Source organism: Trifolium pratense, linkage group LG7, assembly GCF_020283565.1.
Source record: "Trifolium pratense cultivar HEN17-A07 linkage group LG7, ARS_RC_1.1, whole genome shotgun sequence".
NCBI classification, from domain to species: Eukaryota; Viridiplantae; Streptophyta; class Magnoliopsida; order Fabales; family Fabaceae; genus Trifolium; species Trifolium pratense.
In genome coordinates, this window is record NC_060065.1 from 2,651,581 (window position 1) to 2,671,506 (window position 19,926).

Below are 19,926 nucleotides of genomic sequence, written 5' to 3' on the forward strand. Positions count from 1 at the left end.
TATAAGCGTAAAAGTAGCTTTTGGATTTTAGGGTTTTAAAGAACAATTAACGGAAAAGATAACGGAGGACTAAATTGATGGATGAAAAATAGTTTAGGGACCTAATTGATGGATGTGAATATAGTTTAGGGACCTTTTAGTTGGTTTTAATAGTTTAGGGACCGAATTGGTGAGAGAGTGATAGTTTAGGGACTAAATTGACTGATTACTCATTTCAAATCACTATAGCTTTAAGAAGGACGGTTCACTAAAAAAGCGATTATTACGAAATGGGACGTGGATAGGAAGAAAAAACTATGCATGGAAAATTTGAACGCGAAAAAGTGCAAATTAATAGATTATGCAATGGAGCGCCAAATTTTGCAACTAATAATTCGTTGGTAGCGTTAAAACGCGAAGTGACACGAGTCACAATGGAAGCAAAGAGAAAGTTCCAACTGAATCTGAAACCGTTTTTAACAAATTTCATTCCTAAAAATAATACCCTTCATCTTTCTTCTCCGAAACTTTTCATCTGTTCTCGATTCTCTCTCAGATCAGAGATTAGAAAATGGCGAAATCAAGCGCCGATGATGCCGAACTCCGGCGAGCTTGCGAGGCTGCAATTGAAGGCACCAAGCAGAAGATCGTCATTTCCATCCGAACCGTCAAGACTCATGGCACCTGGGGAAAAGCGGCCAAGCTTGGTGGTGGTCGTCAAATGGCTAAACCTAGGGTTCTCGCTATCTCCAGTATGCGCCATTATTACTCTCTCACTCTCTGCATTTTCTCTATGATTTCTTTCTTAATTAATTAATCATCGTTTATCAATAATGCTGAAATCACTGTTCGGAAAAGTTTGTTTCCACTCTTATGAGTGAAATTTGATCAATTAATTGCAATACATTTTGTAGCATGTGTGCGTTTCGTTCGATGAATAAGCGAATGTAGTGCTGATTGTTTTGTTGATATATTATTATTAACAAGATACTTTTTGAGAAATGTTGTAATTACTGGGTTCCGAGGGTGTTTTATTAGCATAGTTTACTTGATTTCATAAGGAGTTAACATGTAGCGTTTATGCATTCAAATACTTATGTGGATTATGAAACCAATTAATAGGCAATTTCTGTTTAATATTAACAACAACTACAAAGGGGTTTAATCAGAAATCAGAAACTATGCTTTTTTTTTATTTTAATTTAACAAATGATTGTAGGTTTTCCCCTCTTGTAGTTAGTATGAATGTGAGGAATTAGCAACTGAGGCATTAGCTTGCAATTTATTTATCTGACTTATATACTGGTAAGATTCTATTGGTTGTACAAAATGGAATAGAAAGGGAGGTGAGAGGAGAAATATTATTTTTCTCCACTCTTCTATGTGTATAGGTGATTGCATGGTCACCTTGTCTTACTTTTGCAATCAGTTAGTTGTTTAATTTTTTATTTGTGGAAACTATTGGTGACTACATGTTACTTTGTGTAGCAAAAGCGAAAACTCAACGGACAAAAGCTTTTCTTCGAGTTTTAAAGTATTCGAATGGAGGAGTTCTTGAGGTGATTTCCTTCTCACCTATCTTCTTTGTCTCTTTGGGAGATGCTTGAATTTGTACTGTTGCCATTCCCATTCCATTTCACAAAGGAACCAGAGAAGCTGTTTTTTTTCCTTGCATGTTACTAGTATTTTTTTATTTATTTTTAAAGGATTCCTGTTCACGTCCTATTCCGTAATCCATCTTTCGCATGCTGGTTTCCCAAGAAAGGTAAAAAAGACTGCATAACAAAAATGACCTTTTTATGACTTCCATTGAAATAATGCTCACACCACCCTTGTCGCCTAATTTTTTTTTATTTAAATCGTTCAATACATAAAACTTATCCTTAACGACTTTGGCAATCACCCTTGCTGCAAGGTTTAGCCATATCCATTTTGCTTTTATCTGAAGTGAAGAAATTGTCCATCTTACCTTTGTTGGTAAAAGAAACAGATAAACTGAAACCGGTTCAGCTAATACCTCACAGCCCCCTGCCCCAAACTTGTATTGGTTAGATGTTTTAACATATTTTATCTTTTATCTTAAAGTTCATTTGAAAAAGACTGCTGCTGCTGCTGCTGCTGTTGTTGTTGTGTAATATTGATTGTTCTTGCAGCCTGCTAAGATATACAAGCTGAAGCATCTCTCAAAAGTAGAAGTTGTAACAACTGATCCCAGTGGATGTACATTTACATTGGTAATGTTCCATATTTTTCATTCTTCCATACAAATCTTTATGTTATGAAGATAATTGAGATAGGACAATACTAGCAGGGTACTCTGTTGATAACCTAGGGTCCCTCTACTCTTTGAATGAAGAAAACTTAATACATATACTCATTTAGTAATAAAAAGCACCCCATATATGTACACTAGAATTATGCAACCAACACACTCTTTTGAAAACTAAATTTATGTGGGGCCTATATGATTTAGTGGAGCCATTTTAATTTCGATCAACAGAAGAGTGTGTTGCTAGCAATTACTCCTTGTGTACACTGAAGGTCTATTTGCAGACCCAACCCAATTAAGCCACAGATTTCATAATAAGCTCTTCTTAATCAAAAGATGGAATAAGATACTCCAAAATAGAATGAAATCCCTAAATAACATTAATAAGTAACAATAGAGAATCCCAAATCAAAAACCCTAATTACAAAATAAAAAAACCTAAATAAATAATAAAATTAAGGCTAAATTGCACTTTTGGCCCCTTAAGTTTCAGAAAGTTGCGATTTTGGTCCCCTATATTTCAAAATAGCACTTTTGGCCCCCTAAGTTTCAGGAAGTTGCAATTTTGACCCCCTATGTTTCAAAATAGCACTTTTGGCCCCCTAAATTTCAAAAAGTTGCTATTTTGGCCTCCTATGTTTCAAAATAGCAATTTTGACCCCCTATGTTTACCCCTTTTGCAAAATGAAAGTTCAAGACACTTTTCTAAATGGAAGTTCAAGACACTTTTCTAAATCAAAATGACATAACAAATCAAGTCATTACATATATGAAGTCATTACATAATTAAAAAGACATAACAAAAAGCACGAAGAGTTTTCAATTTCCATTGTTTCCTATTTTTGGATTTGGAATTAGGTTTTTTTTTTTACGTATAGTGAAAAATCCTTTTGAATAAACGTCACGAAGTATTTGGTTAATTCTTTAGGATTTGAGATTATATATGTGTGTTAGTGAAAGAATAAATTTTTTTTTTTGAACGTAGTGAAAGAATAAATTTAAAGCATGTGACTTCTTCCTTTTATTTTTTTATTCTTTTAGTTTTTTTAATTATAAGATGACAAAAAAATGTTGACGTGGCAGCTGAGTCACTTAAGTGACTTACCACATCAACTTTGACTCGATCAAAATTGACCTTTTGCAAAAGGGGTAAAGATAGGGGCCAAAAGTGCTATTTTGAAACATAGGTGGCCAAAATCGCAACTACTGAAACTTAGGGGGCCAAAATTGCTATTTTGAAACATAGAGGGCCAAAATCGCAACTTTTTGAAACTTAGGGGGCTATAAGTGCTATTTTGAAACATAAGGGGCCAAAATTGCAAGTTTCTGAAACTTAGGGGGCCAAAAATGCAATTTAGCCTAAAATTAAATAGCGCAATTTACATGGCAATGTTCTCAATACGTTCTCAGTTTCTGGAACAGAAGCAAATCAAGATACATCCATTTTCTATTTTGAAGTTTGTTTAAAATTTCTTTTATTTATCTTCTTTTTCTTTTTCTGGTGGGGTGCGAGGTACTGATGAATGTGTGTCTTACAGGGATTTGACAACCTTAGAAATCACAGTGTGGCTCCTCCACAGTGGACAATGCGCAATATTGATGACAGGTTATACCATTGAGAGAAACTTATGATCGAATCACGTAAATTTCAATCATCTATGATTGTATGTAATGCGATGGACTTTTGTTCATAGTGTCTATTACTTTTTTTTGCAGGAATCGCCTCCTGCTGTCTATCTTGAATATCTGCAAAGATGCCCTGGGTCGCCTTCCGAAGGTTGTTGGTATTGATGTTGTGGAGATGGCTCTTTGGGCTAAGGTGCATAGTGGTCTTCTAATGCTTAAACCTGAAGTTTTACTATCAAGCTACATTCGTCGTCTTCTTTACTTGTTTAATTTCAAGCACTTAACATTAATTGCTTTGGATTGAGGGTGACTTATCTCTTTGGATTGAAGTCCTTGATTTAATGCTGAGAATGTTAAACTCTAATGAATATGTACTCGGTGACGAATTTCTGTTAATTATTCTAGTCCCTATGTTCTGTCTATTTATTTTCACCAATGTGATATAGGAAAATACACCTGCAGTTTCCACTCAAAATAACCAAGCAGATGGTGCTTCTGTTGTATCTGATGTCAGTGAAGCAGAATTGAAAGTCAATGTTGAAAAGGACCTTGTCTCACAAGCAGAGGAAGAGGACATGGAAGCTCTTTTGGGAAAGTAGGTGCTATCATTCTGTTCTAATATGTATGCCAAGGTTAAATATTTGTGATGTGTAAGAATATGATTAATATCTTATGGGTACAGAGAGTTTATTCAATTTCATAGAAAGCCTCTCTTTCCTTATAAAACCTTTGGCCATACTTTACGACTGATATTCACAACAAATTAGTTGGTGTATTTTTAAAACCTACTAGAAGGATCTTGTGGATATAACTAAGCCAACCCCCTAAGTAGGGACTAGTTTATATCCAAAAGGGCGCAAGGACGTTCGTGGTGTTACTACTCCCCAAAAAATAGAAAGTGCTGAACTGAACATGATGCATCTACATTTTGTCAAAAAGAATTCAAATGAAACAACTATGTGCTTGCATTGGTTGGATACATAAATAACTCATCTATGGCTCTATAAAAAATGTTAAATCATATCTTCTTTTATAATATTAATAATGCGTAGAATTAAATTGTCATAGTTTTTTATGGGCAGTTATATCACGGGTATTAGTCAAGCAGAGGCTTTTTCTGAAAGGTTGAAAAGAGAGCTCCAGGCTCTGGAAGCAGCAAATGTGCATGCTATTTTAGAAAGTGAACCTTTGATAGATGAGGTACAACTATTCTTTCAGATGATTATATCATTGCTTGATTTTCTGCCCTTGTGAATTCATACTGAAAAATCCGTTTATGTTTTTCATTTTATGATTATAATTATTTAAAACCAATACAACTTGGATTCTCTACCTTTTAGATAAACCAATTTGCTTGATTTATCCCTTAGATTTTGGGCCTAACCCAACCCCACAAAAATGGCTTTTGCACCAGCATTATAAGCACAACCTAGACCACCTCATTACTCGATGTAAGACTCTCTCGACACCCCCCCTCCTGATGAAGACTGAAAATTCGAAGCATGTGATAATGGGAGTGGAAAAACATGAATCTTGAAACTCCCTCTCACACCCACGACTGAACATCTAGAACGTGGGCAGGTGATGGTGGAATAACAGAGATCTTTGTCCAATAACGGGTCGAGGGTAAGTACTATTACCATTCTTAGGTTTTTGGCTTAACTGAATCCCAGAAATATGGCTTGTAAGGTGAGAACTGCCCAAGCGTTATAAGCACTACTTGGGCCATATCGCTAGTTGATGCGAGGCTCTCAACAATTCCATTCCTAAAGCTTTAACCTTGTGCAGATATTTTAAGCTGCAATTTTATATCATCATTTCCACGTCAATCATTAAACTATGATTGGAAAATACTACTTCATTTTATTAATCCTCGTGTTTCTCATAATTGGTTGTTTAAAATTGCATTCACATGTTTTATGAAGTGACTCATACTAATTTGTGTCTTGAAGGTGCTAAAAGGGCTTGAAGCTGCTTCAAATTGCGTGGAAGACATGGATGAATGGTTAGGCATGTTCAATGTGAAACTCCGACACATGAGGGAGGATATTGAATCAGTAAGGGCTTGTACACTTCAAGTTGGAGCACATTGTGGCTTTTCACAATTTTCTTTGCAGTTTTATATCTGTGTTTATGGGAATCCCTGTTCATTCATTTGATTTTATTTCTTAGTTCCTTGACAAATGCATCACATGACACATTCACAAGTCTATTAGGTTGTTTTTTATTTTTTTTGTGGTTCAATCTCTGTTCTTCTTTTTCTTTATGATGTTGTCACCAAAATAGCGAAGATACTTTTGATTATATTTTTTTTGCTGTTAACTCTTTTGTCTACTTATATTAATAGCTTACATTTATTTTATTTTAAAAGTTTTCTTTTCCAAAACCAATACCAGAACATTGTGAAAATGAAAAATGTAAGCAGGAGGAGAAGCAAACCATGAAAATAAACCCTTTATCTCCTGATCTAGCCTCAAAACAATTCCCAAGTTAAGTTCGTAGCTTCCAAGTTCCACTTTAATCTGGAATGGAATACATGGTTTGATGGCACATTTGGTGAATCTTGATTCTTAGGCGTGTCCTTTTCATTTGAAGCAGTTTATGTTGGTTAGCGTCAAAGGATTTGACTAGTGTAAAGAGTGATAAAATTTGTTGAAACATGTTGTTTATGGCTGTACTATGCTAGGGTGAAATATTTGCTTTCTAAGATCTGCCTCTGAATTTGTCGGTGATAAAATTATATGTATGGCTTCTCTTTGGTATTCAGCCTGTCTGTTAATGGGGATACTGTTGGGGACCAGATATTTTATTAGAGAAGAATAGAGATAGACCCTTGTTAGAAATAATATAAAATTGTTGATATGGCTCTATCCTAACCGCTTAAGTTTTTGGGATAATTGGTCATTTGACATGGTATCAGAGCCTCTATGACTAAGTGGTCTAGAGTTAGATCCCCGCTCCCCTCACTTTCTAATTAAAATTTGGAATTTAAGCATATGGTAGGTGGGCCTATGCATTATCCACGCTTCAAGCCCAAGTGGGCTCTTGCGTGAGGGGGCGTGTTGGAAATAATATAAAGTCATTGATATGGCTCTATCCTAACAGCTTAAGCTTTTGGGATAATTGGTCATTTGACAACCCTAATTACAAAAAACTGATGGTTTGCAAACCTCCCTAATAGAGTGTATACTGTATAGTATAGTTTACCAAATAACTCGCACTCTGTTACAAATATCACCGTAAAATGCAACTAGCTGAGCCTAAGTCAGGGGTAATTCCCCTTTTGTTCTTCAAAAAAAGAAACAAAAAACTGAACCTAAGTCAGTTAGGATACATTCTCCCTGTATATACTCATTCTTTAGTATTCAGCCATTAAATTTTGAATTGCAGAATCAGAATATTGATTCTCTCTGAACTCTCCTTTCTGTTTCTTTCTTACTCAAATGATTCTATCCAAAACCCATGGGAGTAAACTCCGAATCTTACTGCAACAACGGATAATCAAGTTTTCAAAACTTTTGCACAACAAATCACACTCAAACTCGATGCGAAGAACTTTGTCCTAGAAGTAACACTACAAACTTCACAAATACCTGGTAAACCCTAATATCCCTCCAAGATTCTTTGTGCATGATCAGGACCTAGATGTTGAGAATCCAGCTTATACAACTTGGGATCATCAAGATTCCTTGCTGTTTATATGTCTTTTCAGCACACTATCTGAGTCAGTCCTTCCACGAGTTATAAGATCTGTGCCAACTCAGTTTAACACATGTTCTTCCACACGCCGATTAATGCCATACTGTGCGAATTCATGTTGATGTTCTTATTTTGATTGGAGATCCAATTTCGCATCATGACCAGTTGTAATCCATTCTTAGTGGTGGTCTTCCCTAGGATTATATTGCTCTTTCAGCTATTATTCAGTATACACTACCGACCTGGCTTGTGTCCCATAACCAAAGTCAAATCTATGCTTCTTCCGCAGAAATTGAAGGTATAAGAAATTGTTTTGACTGAATCTCTCTCTGTTAATATTTCCCAAGCTGCATTGCCTCAACCAGTTCACGACCTGCTCAGTCGCAAAGTTATCATAGTCAGTATGGAAACTACCGTGGTGGGGGTCACTCAGGTGGTAGATTTGGTGTTTAGTGGCAAATATGTTATAGCATTGGCCATGAGGCTAGTGTGTACTATCATTGATATTTGAATTTTATACCTCCAGCTTGTAATAATTCAAATCACTGGAAAGCCTCTCCTCAGATGCTCAATCAGTGGCCTAGTCCTTTTCATCTTGCTTACAGTGGCTCACACTAGAGGAAGGGACCTCCACCTTCAGCCCCCATTCTTCTGGCCTTCATTCCAAGGCACCAACTTCTTTCCCCAGTGTTCGTATTCCGCTACGTCACCTCTGGCTTTACCACCTCTTCATGGTGGCAGAGGCCACTCATACACGAGTCACTAGTCAGAAATATCAAGACAACCACAATCTTACCTTGCTGAAACTGACAATAGTACTTCTCAGATGTGGTATCCTGATTCAAGAGCCTCTCACCACATCACCAATGACACTACTAATTGTTGGACAACATCTCTTTGCCCAGATCTTATCAGATTCTACTCGAAAATGGCAATGGTTTGGCCTTCACCTCTATTAGCTCTGCATAATTTCATTCAACTTTCAAGCCACATACTAATTTTACACTCAAGACTCTTCTTATTCCAGAAATAATCAGAGATTTAGTAAGTATTTGTCAGTCAGTTTACAAGAGACTACTCTGTCTATTTGGAGTTTCACCCTGATTTTTGCCTTGTTAAATCACATGTCAATTGTAATTTTCTTCTTGAAGGGGTTAGTGTTTACTCTCTTGTATCAAGTTAGTATCAACTCATTTTCTATAACCTTACACTATCATATTCAAAAGTCTTTATTTATCTTCTTGTATTATCTAAAACCCATAACTTCAACAATTACATGCAAAAACCAAACCCATTACTTCAACAGTTGGACATCTTCCTTAGAGAGAAGGTGATCAGTAAAAGTCTAGTTGTCTAGCATATATTTCAGCAAGTGGCCAATTGCCAACCTTCTCACTAAGCCACTTTGTCCTCTAAGATTTCTCAATCAGAGACAAGCCTAAGGTTGCAGACAAGAGCACTCTGAGTCAACTACCTTTACTTTGAGGGGGAAGTAATAAAGTCTACAGTATGTTTTACCAAATAACAGAATCACATTCTGTTACAGCTATCACTTAAAATCATAGTCAACTACCTTAACTTTGAAGTTGGATATTAATATTTTATGCTCTCTTTAGATTAAAAGAAGACTAATATTTGTGTCAATATTCAATCAGTGTCACTCTTTGGTGCATATGGTTGGAAAGTTATATGCATCTTTAGGCTAAGTTTACACATCCGGGTTATATATTTGATGTAAAACTTATGGTCTTTTTACCAGGGTTTCTCTTATACATTGTTGAGAGATTGGGTAGCTTTGCTGGATTGATGTGTTATTTAATCTCTTGTTTGTTTTCTTTTCTGTAAGGAGGTTTTCGTATCCTCTTAATCCTTTATAACGATTTTCTCTGTCTTAAAGAATTTCTTCTTTAATTAAAAAAAATGACATCTTCTTTGTTCACTTTATTTTTTGTATTTCTAGATTGAAATCCGCAATAACAAATTGGAAATGCAATCAGTAAATAACAAATCTCTCATTGAAGAGCTTGATAAACTTCTTGAGCAATTGAATATCCCCCCTGAGGTATGTCTTTGCGTGGTGAATTTTCATAGTTTGAGTTTAATGAATTTAATATACTTAATTATTATTTTAATGAATTTTCATTTTCTGTAGTATTCAGCATTTTTGACAGGAGATTCATTTGATGAAGCACAAATGCTTCAAAATGAAGAAGCGTGTGAGTGGTTGATTGGTGCCTTGCGTGGTTTTCAAGCTTCTACCATCGATCCTGCTTATGTAAAAATGAGAGCTGTATGTTCTTTGCCTTATTTGTTAATATGGGAAAGCTGCAAATAATTTGGTAACAAAACAGTTCATGGTGATACAAGCCTGTTTTCTTTTGTTAAAAAATGAAAGAAATAAAATTGTTTTAAGGAGGAAGTTATGATTTTTATTTATTAGTTAGTTGCTACCATTATGTCCCTATTATGATATTGGAGTATTCTTGGCTGTGGAAAATAAAGAAAGCGGTGAAAATGTAAGGTTTTAGATAGGGGAAGAGTGAGAGATAATATGTGATTGAAACACCTGAAATAGTTGTTTCTTTTTTGCTGTGATGGATATAACACAAAGCATTGACCTTTTGTTTGTCCTAGTCCTTAACACATAATCTTGATTAAATAAGGAAACAAACCATAAAACCCAAAGGTTTGTTGATCAGAGAAAATATATTCTATTTTCATTTTTCACTAATAAATCACAATAATTTCACTCATTGTCATGTTTGTTTTCCTGCTTTCAATTATTTTTCATTGGTTCATGTAAAAATCTTTGAAAACATGAAATAAAGGGCACATTCTGTAATTATTAAGGGCAGCAGAAAACGATATCAGAAAATATTTTCTCAAACCAAATAAACCTTAAAGGAAATATGAAAACCAGTTTTAAAAGATAATCTAAATTATTCTACATGATGCATTGAAGATATTATGAGATATTTTTCCTATATTCTAACTAAAACAGTTTTACGATCTAAAATTCATTGGTTTTAATGGTGGTTTATCTATTTCTGCAGTTTAAAGAGAAGCGAGGAGAACTTCAAATAATAAAATCTATTTTTGTCACGAAAGTTTCTGAATTTTTGAGGAATTACTTTGCTACTTTTGTTGATTTCTTGATGAATGATAAAAGTTACTTTTCTCAGGTATTTTCTGCATACATTATTTATGGAATTATAAACTTAAAATCTTTAATTTTCACTTTGTCTGCTTGTTCTAAACAGCGAGGACAGTTGAAAAGGCCAGATCATTCTGACCTGCGATACAAGTGCAGGACATATGCACGCCTTTTGCAACATTTAAAGGTTTAATTACGAACTGCAACATCTTCTCGATGTTTTGTTTTGCATACCTTTATTTTTTGAGTTCATTTCTTTGTATCCTCAACATGCAGGTTCTTGACAAGAATTGCTTGGGCCCATTGAAAAAGGCTTATTGTTGTTCTCTAAACTTGCTTCTTCGCAGGGAGGTCTGAGATTACAAATACTCATACTGTATTATTGTTATTTTTTATTTCTTGATATTTTGGTAGTAACGTCATGCTATGACTTGCACTTGAGCATTTTAGGAACTGAGAAATGACCACTATACATGTGGAAATATTCACTGATGTAATTACTTTGAAAAAATAAAGGTTTTGAAACAAAAGTTGCTAAATAAAATCTTTAGTTGCATGATGTTTTATGAAATGTCTTGGACACAGTAAAAAAAATGCAATGTAATCTCTCTTTCCTGGATATCTTTTGAGTGATACAAAACAGGTGGAAGAAATTTTTTCTGAATCATTTAAATGTACAACGAATTTTTGTTATGTATATATACTAATCCTTACCACTGCTTTCCTATATTAGAGTTATGTTACAGGCTATCAATTTTGTTCGAGTAAAAGAAAATAAAGAAAAAGCTATGCGAGATGGTGGATATATGTCCATTGTTCTCCTCTTCCCTATGAGATCTTGAAACCAATTTGTGGGAAGTTCTTTAGATGACACATCTGCCAATCGTTGTCCCAAAGGAATATAAACTGTATAAATTAGTCCTCTGCCTAGTTTATCTTTGATGAAGTGTTAGTCTATATCTATATTCTTTGATGTAGTACTTATAAGGTTTGGACAATCCTCACCTTATAAGTTGGGTTTGTGGGGTTAAGTCTAAGCTCAAATTTATAATGACCAAGTGTTAAGACCGTTGACACATGGGCACCCAAAACATGATAGTATTAGGAATGATTGCATTAGAGATAAATTTAAGGTAGCACCTTTTGTGGAGAATAAATAGAATTTTAACTTCTTTTTTTGTGTGCCCAAAATAGAATTTTAACTTAGGTGGTTGGGTATGTGTAATTTCTATAGATGCCCAAGTTAGAAGAGTAGATTAGGGGGAGACTAGTTGAGGTAAAAGGAGACCTAGAAAGACAATGTGCCAAATCATTAGTTAAATGATTTCCCTTTGATCCAATCAACCAACTCTCTTAATGGAAACAAATCTTTTATTCTCTTTGTTCATATTATTTTGGGTTGGTTTCTAGGCCATATTTAGTAGCTTGTTATGTTTTGGTAGAATAGTGTGTTTACAGAATCTAAAGCTTCATGCTTCTCTTCGCAGGTCCGTGAGTTTGCTAATGAACTTCGTGCAGAATCTAAAACTTCCCCAGGTCCTGGTCAGAATGTAAATTCTGCTGACTCTTCGGCAGTTTCTGATGCATATGCAAAGATGCTCACCGTTTTTATCCCACTTATGGTGGATGAGGTGAAAGTTCTTAATATTTTCTCCTAATTGAAACTAGTTTATCTTTAATAACTTGAATGTGTAACTATTCATGATTTATGTTTCAGAGTTCTTTTTTTGCACACTTCATGTGCTTCGAAGCTCCTCCACTTGATGGTAATAAATCTGGACACAATGATGATGCTAACGATGATGATGATTTGGGAATTGCAGACATTGATGAGAATGATAGTAAATCCAGTACATATACCTCACTCTCAACAATTATCCTTTCTAAATGCTTAAATTTTATAATTAAATATTATGGTTTGATTTTCCTCTGTTGTCATCAGTTGTTCCATAATTTGAGCATTTATTTATTCAATTTTCCAGATATGAGTCCTGCGGAGCTTGCAGCTTTAAACGAATCACTTCAGGATTTGCTTGATGGAATTCAAGTATGCTTAGAATAAAATATCTCTCTCTCTCTCTCTCTCTCTCTGTGTGTGTGTGTGTGTCTGTCTGTCTTACAGTTTGAATTTCTGATATGAGATGAAAGGATCTGGATCTTCTCTTGTTACATATGATAGTCATGTTAGAAGGTGATAGATCTTTTTTGTCTTTTTCCTGATGAAAATGTTATTGTCTTGTTCCATATCTTTTTCTTATTGTTATCATAACTGCTATGATACACATGAGGACTAAAATCCCAGATAATGTGGAAAAAAACCTTGTCAATTCTCCATATCAACTCTGTGTTTTATCTTGCATAATCTGAACATAACATATTTGATGTTATGGAGTGATGACAAAATTGTTTCTTATAAGTGGACAATTCGTTATGAGGTTCTCGATTTTATTAAGGCCTAGTTTGGATTTGCTTCTGGCTTAAAAAAAATTAGCTTCTACCTTATATAGGAACTTCTCAATTGAACTAAATGCTTAGTGTTTAACTTACAAAAATGCCCTTATGCGGCTGTGCCATATAAGTGACGATCACTATTTGGATCAGGGATCTTGTCAAAATGTTGAGGTACAAAAGTTGATTTAAACTTATAAGAGCAGCTATTAGTTAGAATACTTGTAGTCACTGCAATATCGTTTCAACTTATCTTTTTGTAAGTCACTGCAATATCGTTTCATATTCTGTTTCTGTGGAACCTGATAAATAAGTTAAAAGATTGAGCTCCTATAATGCTGCTTTGTAATTTATATGATTTCAGGAAGACTTCTATGCTGTTGTGGATTGGGCATGTAAGATTGATCCTTTATGCTGCATATCAATGCATGGAATAACAGAACGCTATCTCTCTGGTCAAAAAGCTGATGCATCAAGATTTGTCAGCCTTATGCTCAGTGAACTTGAGTGTCGGATATCTATGCTATTCATTCGTGTATGTGACTAGCTTTATATAGAATTTCCAATTACATTTAGAAGATTGAGATGCTAACCCAATTCATCTAATTGCAAATTTTTAGTATGTTGATGATTCTTGTCATAATATTGAAAAGTGTGAGCGCAATGCTAAACAAAGTGTCCTGCCCTACATTCCCAGGTAAAATGGATCTTTGGAGTCTACTTTTCCCTTATTTCTGCAAAGTAATTGAGATGTTTTAGAATGATAGCTCAGCTGTCCACTTTTTAGTTTTTAGCTTGTTATACAGAATTTAGAATGTAGAAAAACCTAGAATATTCTATGATTCTATCTACTAGATGTAGTGAAAAAGTCTATCTAACTCTATTGAAGATTGTTAATCAGGGAATCATTTTCTTCTGTTGTGAACCTCATTAAGTTTAGATGACATTCGTACATCATTGAGTTTCAGAGAATTTGTTTTTTGTTTAGTCCATTGTTTAGATGAAACTATAAATATGCCATCTAAAGTTGCTGATCTGTCTGGAAATATACTGACATGCATGCAAATGGATAATAGAGAAGGATTGCTGATGATGTTGTCAAATCAAATTAGCATGTTTGCTTGTTTATATATCAGGAATACGTTTAATTGTTTAAATTATCAACCTTATATTCATGTGAGCACCCATTGCCATTGATGTGTGTGTTTAATGTTAAAGAGATGGAAATTAATAGCAGCAGAGATATGGGCGGAGAAAATTGGACAATGTTGCTAATAACTCCCTCTGTCCCATAATAAGTATAAAGTATCACATTTTCATAAAAGATGTTGCATAAAGTTTGTCATTTTCAATTTTCAATATAGTTTTAATTGATTTTTGTACCTTCTAATTAATACCATGTGAATCACTCCGAAGTTATTATTTTCCACTTTGCATTTTTAATAAAATCACAACTCTCGTTCTTTCCTTTATCACATCTTCTTAAGAGATTAATTTCTATGCACTGATAGTGTAAATATTTTTTACACATGCGTCCAATCAAAATTTTGGCATCGTGGAGTGATTTGATTTTATGTACTTGTGAAAAAGTTTTTCATTGTCGGTGTATACAAGTTAAATCTTTTTCTTAATCTGTGTGAAGTTGTCAAATGCAACAATTATTGTGGGATAGTGGGAGTGATATTTCTCTGATATTATATCAAATCACGAATGCTCATTTATGTGTGTACATTTATTAGCCAATATATTGTTTTGGTTTATTTGGAAAGCCTGAGAATAAAGACATCATTTGGACTTTAAGGGAAAAAGTTGATGTTTGTGAAGCACGACCATAGACGCAAACATCAGACACAGCATCAACATGCACACACTAACACAATAAATATCTATAACATAGAACACTAGAGAGCATATTAGCTAATAACATAAAAGATGTTAATCTTGACCATATATGATTTTGGTCAATATTTGATCCTCTCCCTTATCAACTCTCACTTGATACATCCCCTATATATGTAGTTATGTACATGTGTAGGTTGTATAGATGAAAAGTGGAAAGAGCAACATTTGAGACCGATAGATATTTCTTGAAAAATTGAATTTTTTTTATAAGAGTTGTGCCTTTCAAGCATTGAGACTTATTTGAATGTTAGTCAACTTGCTAAGTATCCATTTCACATATCCAAACCATTAAAAAGTAATTATTTAAAGAGAAGTGTTCAATGGGTGTCATATGGGTGTCTGTGTAGGACATTTGAAGAGGAGTGTTCAATGTGTGTCAGTGTAGGAAATGTCCTAGACACTGTGCACCTCAAGAAGAAGTTTACATGCTTCGTCATAGGTTGAATTCTATGTAGCACGACTCTATAGATTGAAGGCATGTCCGGTGTCACCGACACATGTGGTTACCTGCAATTACTTTTATTTTTCAAATTATTATCAGTGTTGATGTGTCAATATCTTGTCTAGTGTCCGTATTTTTGTCAGTGCTTGATAGGTTTAAGTTGATAAGCTGCTTCCATAATCATGCCAGCTACACTATTTAATTCCAATCTGTATTTAATGTCTAGGTTCTACGGCATTGAGTAATGTTTTCACTATTTTCTTATAGATTTGCAACCCTTGCAACAAAGATGGAGCAATACATCGCTGGACAGTCTAGGGATTTGGTTGACCAAGCATACATGAAATTTGTAAGCGATTCCTTTTAAGAACTGTGTTGTTTTTGTTGAGATATTACCGTGATTTAGTTTCCTTTATTCCTATTATTTAGAATATATTGTTTACATTTTATGATATTAGCTCTTATAATAAATACATACATAAGGCGGAGGGTTTAGTATCTCGCAATTCAATCATTTCATTCAAGAGTTTTAATTCCTTTTAAACTCTCCTAATTGTTTTGTGCTATCTCATACTGAACTTCCATGAGATATCTAGTTAATTTTAATGTACTTACTTTCCTAAAATGATGAAACTATAATAAATCTAGGTAATCACCCTACCACTCTTGAATATGTTAACTCTACCTGCTTTTTTCCTTCACAATTGAGGTTGTGGGAGAAGAAATATAGTTAAGGTGTTTCATGCTTGTGGTGCATTTAGTTGGAATATATTGCAATAGTTATCATCCTATATATGGTTTCTATCCATAAACATTCTTCAAGGTAGGATAGTGTCCTTGCATCTATATATGCTTTTGATTTTTGAGAGGATTTATTTTTTTATGATAGTCTCCTTGTATCTACTTAGATTATGCTTCTGACTTTTGAGAGGCTTCCTTTGTTTCTTTTGACATTAGGTGTTTCCTAATTGTTTTATTCCGTATTCTTTTTCTCTTATGCTACATTTGGTGTAAATAATGCAATGTCATTTAATAAGTGGACAAAAATTGCCTACAGTACCATAGGTGCTGTTATCCACTAAAAAGCACCTTTTACATATATTTACGGACTTTGAAGGCGGTTATGGGCAATTATCAACATTTTTAGTGAATAACAACACCCATAGTACTGTTAGTGTTAGGTATACTTTGTCCTTGATAAATAATAATTAATTTAATTACAAAAATACCATAATGTTTTCAAAGATTTAAATATGAAATAAAAGAAATTATTGTTTTCAATGTTTTACCTATACTCTTGTTGGACCGTAGTGAAGAATTGATAGTCTTAAATCATCAATATAGTGTTGATAAATACCAAGGGTGGTTTCAATTGTTTACTGCTTACCCTCTCATCTGCAGTCCAAGTATTCAATATTTTTCCTTTTTTGGTCATTTTATTTTCTTGACATCTGTTTCAACAATATGTAACTAATATCGGCATATTGCTTTCTGATGGGCTTGTTGCTTGATAGGTTAGCATAATGTTTGTAACTTTGGAAAGACTTGCACAAACAGAGCCAAAGTATGCAGATATTTTCCTTATAGAGAACTATGCTGCTTTTCAGAATAGGTTTGTTTCCATTTCCCAGGCAAAGTGGAAGCTCAAGGCGGCTTCAATTTTCCCTGTATGTTAAGTTGATTCTGTATAAGAAGACAAGAAGATTTTCACTTGTTATTTTGTTTGTTTTGCTCAGTTTGTATGACCTAGCCAATGTGGTGCCTACTTTGGCCAAGTTTTATCATCAAGCTAGTGAAGCGTATGAGCAATCATGCTCACGCCATATTAGCATGATTATCTATTATGTAAGTATTTATTCTCTATTTTGTTCTGGTTGTTGACCATACTTTAATTTATACCCTGTTGGAAATATCTCATTATCCATTTTCTGCCTTGAAAAGCAATTTGAACGCCTTTTCCAGTTTGCTCGAAGGATTGAGGACTTGATTTTAAATAATGTTTCACCCGAAGAGGTTTGTTTGTTTCCGTAATCTTTCATAGATCCTGCTTTACAGCATTCCTATATATCAGAATTTATTCATTAAACAAGTTTGCAATGTTTCTCCTACATTATAGAACTAATCATTGTTGATCAATTCCAAAAATCCTTTTTGGGCATCAAGTATAAAGTATGGAAATGAAAGGTGTAGATTAACTTATCACGTATGTACTTGTCTTTAGTTATTCATTTTGATTCATGTTAGTCTATAATGGATTCCTGTCTGTTCATTCTTGAAGTGTAAACTGAGAGAAGTATCTGGTTCCTTGTCCATATTTATACCGTGTCAAGATTGTGTTATATTGGAAATTCCACCTTAAATGTGGTCCGCCCCTTGCTGCCTTAATTGCGGAATTTGGGTTGCCCGCATCGTTCATGCTCTATGCCTATTGGGCTCGGGCATGAAGGGTCAAACTCAAATTCTAAGATGGTATTAGAGTCTATGCTAGATCTGTTGTTTGGCTGCCCTCACCGTCCATGCTTCAGGCTCATTGGGCTTGGGCGTGAGGGGAGGGGTGTTGGAAATTTTGCCTTAATTGCAGTCCTCCCCTCAATTGGGAATTCGATTTCCTATATTGCAACCTCCAACACCCTTATTGTGTTGGGTGTGAGGATGTGGGTTTAAACCTTATTTCCTAGAGATATGACCTCATTAATGCTTCGGAAGTTTGGGTAGTCCTCATCTTATAAACCGGTTTTCTAGGGTTGAGTTAGGTCCAACTCAAATTCTAAGATGTTATATGCACTTCTAATACTTGGTCCCTACTTTTGAGTCATCGTTTCATCCTATTATTACTTTGTCCACTTTAGTGCAGTCCTCTTTCCAATAATTTACTAGTGTTATTCAGTTGTCTTGGAATTAATGTTGTTAGTATTGGGATTTGTAGCAAACAAATTCATGTACTCCGTTAGCCATTAGGTAATATCATTCATGCACTTTGGTAGTAGCAATATCGTTAATTTCTTTGTAAATGTAAATTATATTTATTAAGACCGTCGAAATAGAGGATCTCACCTGAGTGCAAATCACTCAAACATTTCTCATTTTCCTTAATCTACAAAATTTCTCTAACTCAATATGATCTTCATCTTCAAATTGACCTGACACCTATCGCGTCTTTTAATTTCTTTTAATTTTCTTTTAAAAGATTACCATCTCCATCAGAGTTATTGCACACCATTATACAGCGTAAAGGATTTTACGTTTGCACCTCGTGATTTTTCATTTTTGTTTATTTTCTTGTGGATGAAATAGATAGCCAAATTTGGCATCTACATCCAGATATTTCACTTTCTACCTTCACAATTTGATTGTGTTATACATCAATTTCAGATTCCTTTCCAGCTTGGGCTGTCAAAAGTGGATTTTCGAAAGATGCTAAAATCCAGTTTGTCAGGGGTAAGCCTATCTATTTTATATAATCCTTATATGCAAGTGGCATAATTTGTGAATTGTCTTTGTTTTTTAAATAGATGGACAGGTCCATTGGTGCAATGTATAAGAAATTGCAAAAGAATTTGACTTCAGAGGAACTGTTACCTTCCTTGTGGGATAAATGCAAGGTATGCATATTCATAAGAATGAATCAAAAATCATGAAGTAAATATTTCCAACCCCAATTTCCGAAGGTCTTACGATTGCTTTGTAGCTAAGAGCATTACTACTAACTTTGAAGATGCATATAAAAATGAAACCGTAATAGAAACAGTAATACTCCGCTCACATAGCTTATAATTGGTACATATTTATGTTCTGATTTTTGTTTCCCCAAACTATGGCAGAAGGATTTTGTTGATAAGTATGACAGTTTTGTCCAACTTGTTGCCAAGATTTACCCTGCTGAGTCAGTCCCTACTACAGCAGAATTGAGAGAGCTTTTAGCCAAGATGTAAAGGTTTATGTATCTTCATTTGGTCATTCTTTTTTATTTACTACTAAGATGAAATGTAATTTTCTTAATGAAGTGCATTTTCTTTACTCGACACAAGCATTATAATGCCTCATCCAGAGAATTTAATGAGTAGATATCTAATTTTGTGATAGTTTCATGTTTTAATTGTTTCAATATTACTAATTATTTCATGTGTTTTTTAACTATTGTTGCGGGGTACTGAAAGTGGAAACCACTCCAATGGAGTACTATGATTGAGTGCCGGATCAAATAGTCTGTTTACTTTCAAGTTTTATAAAAAAAGTATTGGTGCTTTCCCAAAAATAATATTAATTAAAAAGTACTCCCGATACCTTCTTTTTTTTATCATCTTTTGCACATAATTTTAAGTAACTATATTCTTACGGAAAATTAATCACATTTGAACGTTTTTAACATCATAACACTTAGAGCATCGGCTTTCCAAATTTGAGTAA

At 34.3% G+C, this 19,926-nt stretch overlaps 1 protein-coding gene across 5 annotated transcripts; it reads left to right on the forward strand.

The window, feature by feature from the left end:
* Positions 1 to 255: 255 nt before the first annotated feature.
* On the forward strand, positions 256 to 19,636 carry LOC123893601 (exocyst complex component SEC3A-like). Of its 5 annotated transcripts, none has more exons than XM_045943361.1 (25): positions 256 to 731; positions 1,468 to 1,538; positions 2,133 to 2,213; positions 3,787 to 3,854; positions 3,965 to 4,067; positions 4,321 to 4,469; positions 4,957 to 5,074; positions 5,827 to 5,931; positions 9,534 to 9,635; positions 9,726 to 9,863; positions 10,627 to 10,755; positions 10,834 to 10,914; positions 11,004 to 11,078; positions 12,215 to 12,358; positions 12,445 to 12,577; positions 12,710 to 12,774; positions 13,540 to 13,710; positions 13,796 to 13,872; positions 15,787 to 15,868; positions 17,034 to 17,131; positions 17,256 to 17,364; positions 17,461 to 17,532; positions 18,892 to 18,957; positions 19,032 to 19,121; positions 19,341 to 19,636. In XM_045943361.1, exons 1-25 carry the CDS (start codon positions 551 to 553, stop codon positions 19,449 to 19,451), a joined length of 2,619 nt encoding a protein of 872 aa, XP_045799317.1. In that variant the 5' UTR covers positions 256 to 550; the 3' UTR covers positions 19,452 to 19,636. The 5 variants fall into 5 exon arrangements, with proteins under 5 accessions (XP_045799317.1, XP_045799318.1, XP_045799315.1 ...); XM_045943362.1 differs by having other exon boundaries at positions 17,482 to 17,532; XM_045943359.1 differs by having other exon boundaries at positions 10,627 to 10,914.
* Positions 19,637 to 19,926: the final 290 nt, after the last annotated feature.

Bases quoted from the DNA above. Each gene is read 5' to 3' on its own strand.
- LOC123893601 (XM_045943359.1), top strand. From the start codon at position 551: ATGGCGAAATCAAGCGCCGATGATGCCGAACTCCGGCGAGCTTGCGAG. The intron at 3,855-3,964 runs GTTATACCATTG...TTTTTTTTGCAG, and splicing joins ATGCGCAATATTGATGACAG to GAATCGCCTCCTGCTGTCTA. The intron at 9,864-10,626 runs GTATGTTCTTTG...CTATTTCTGCAG, and splicing joins CTTATGTAAAAATGAGAGCT to TTTAAAGAGAAGCGAGGAGA.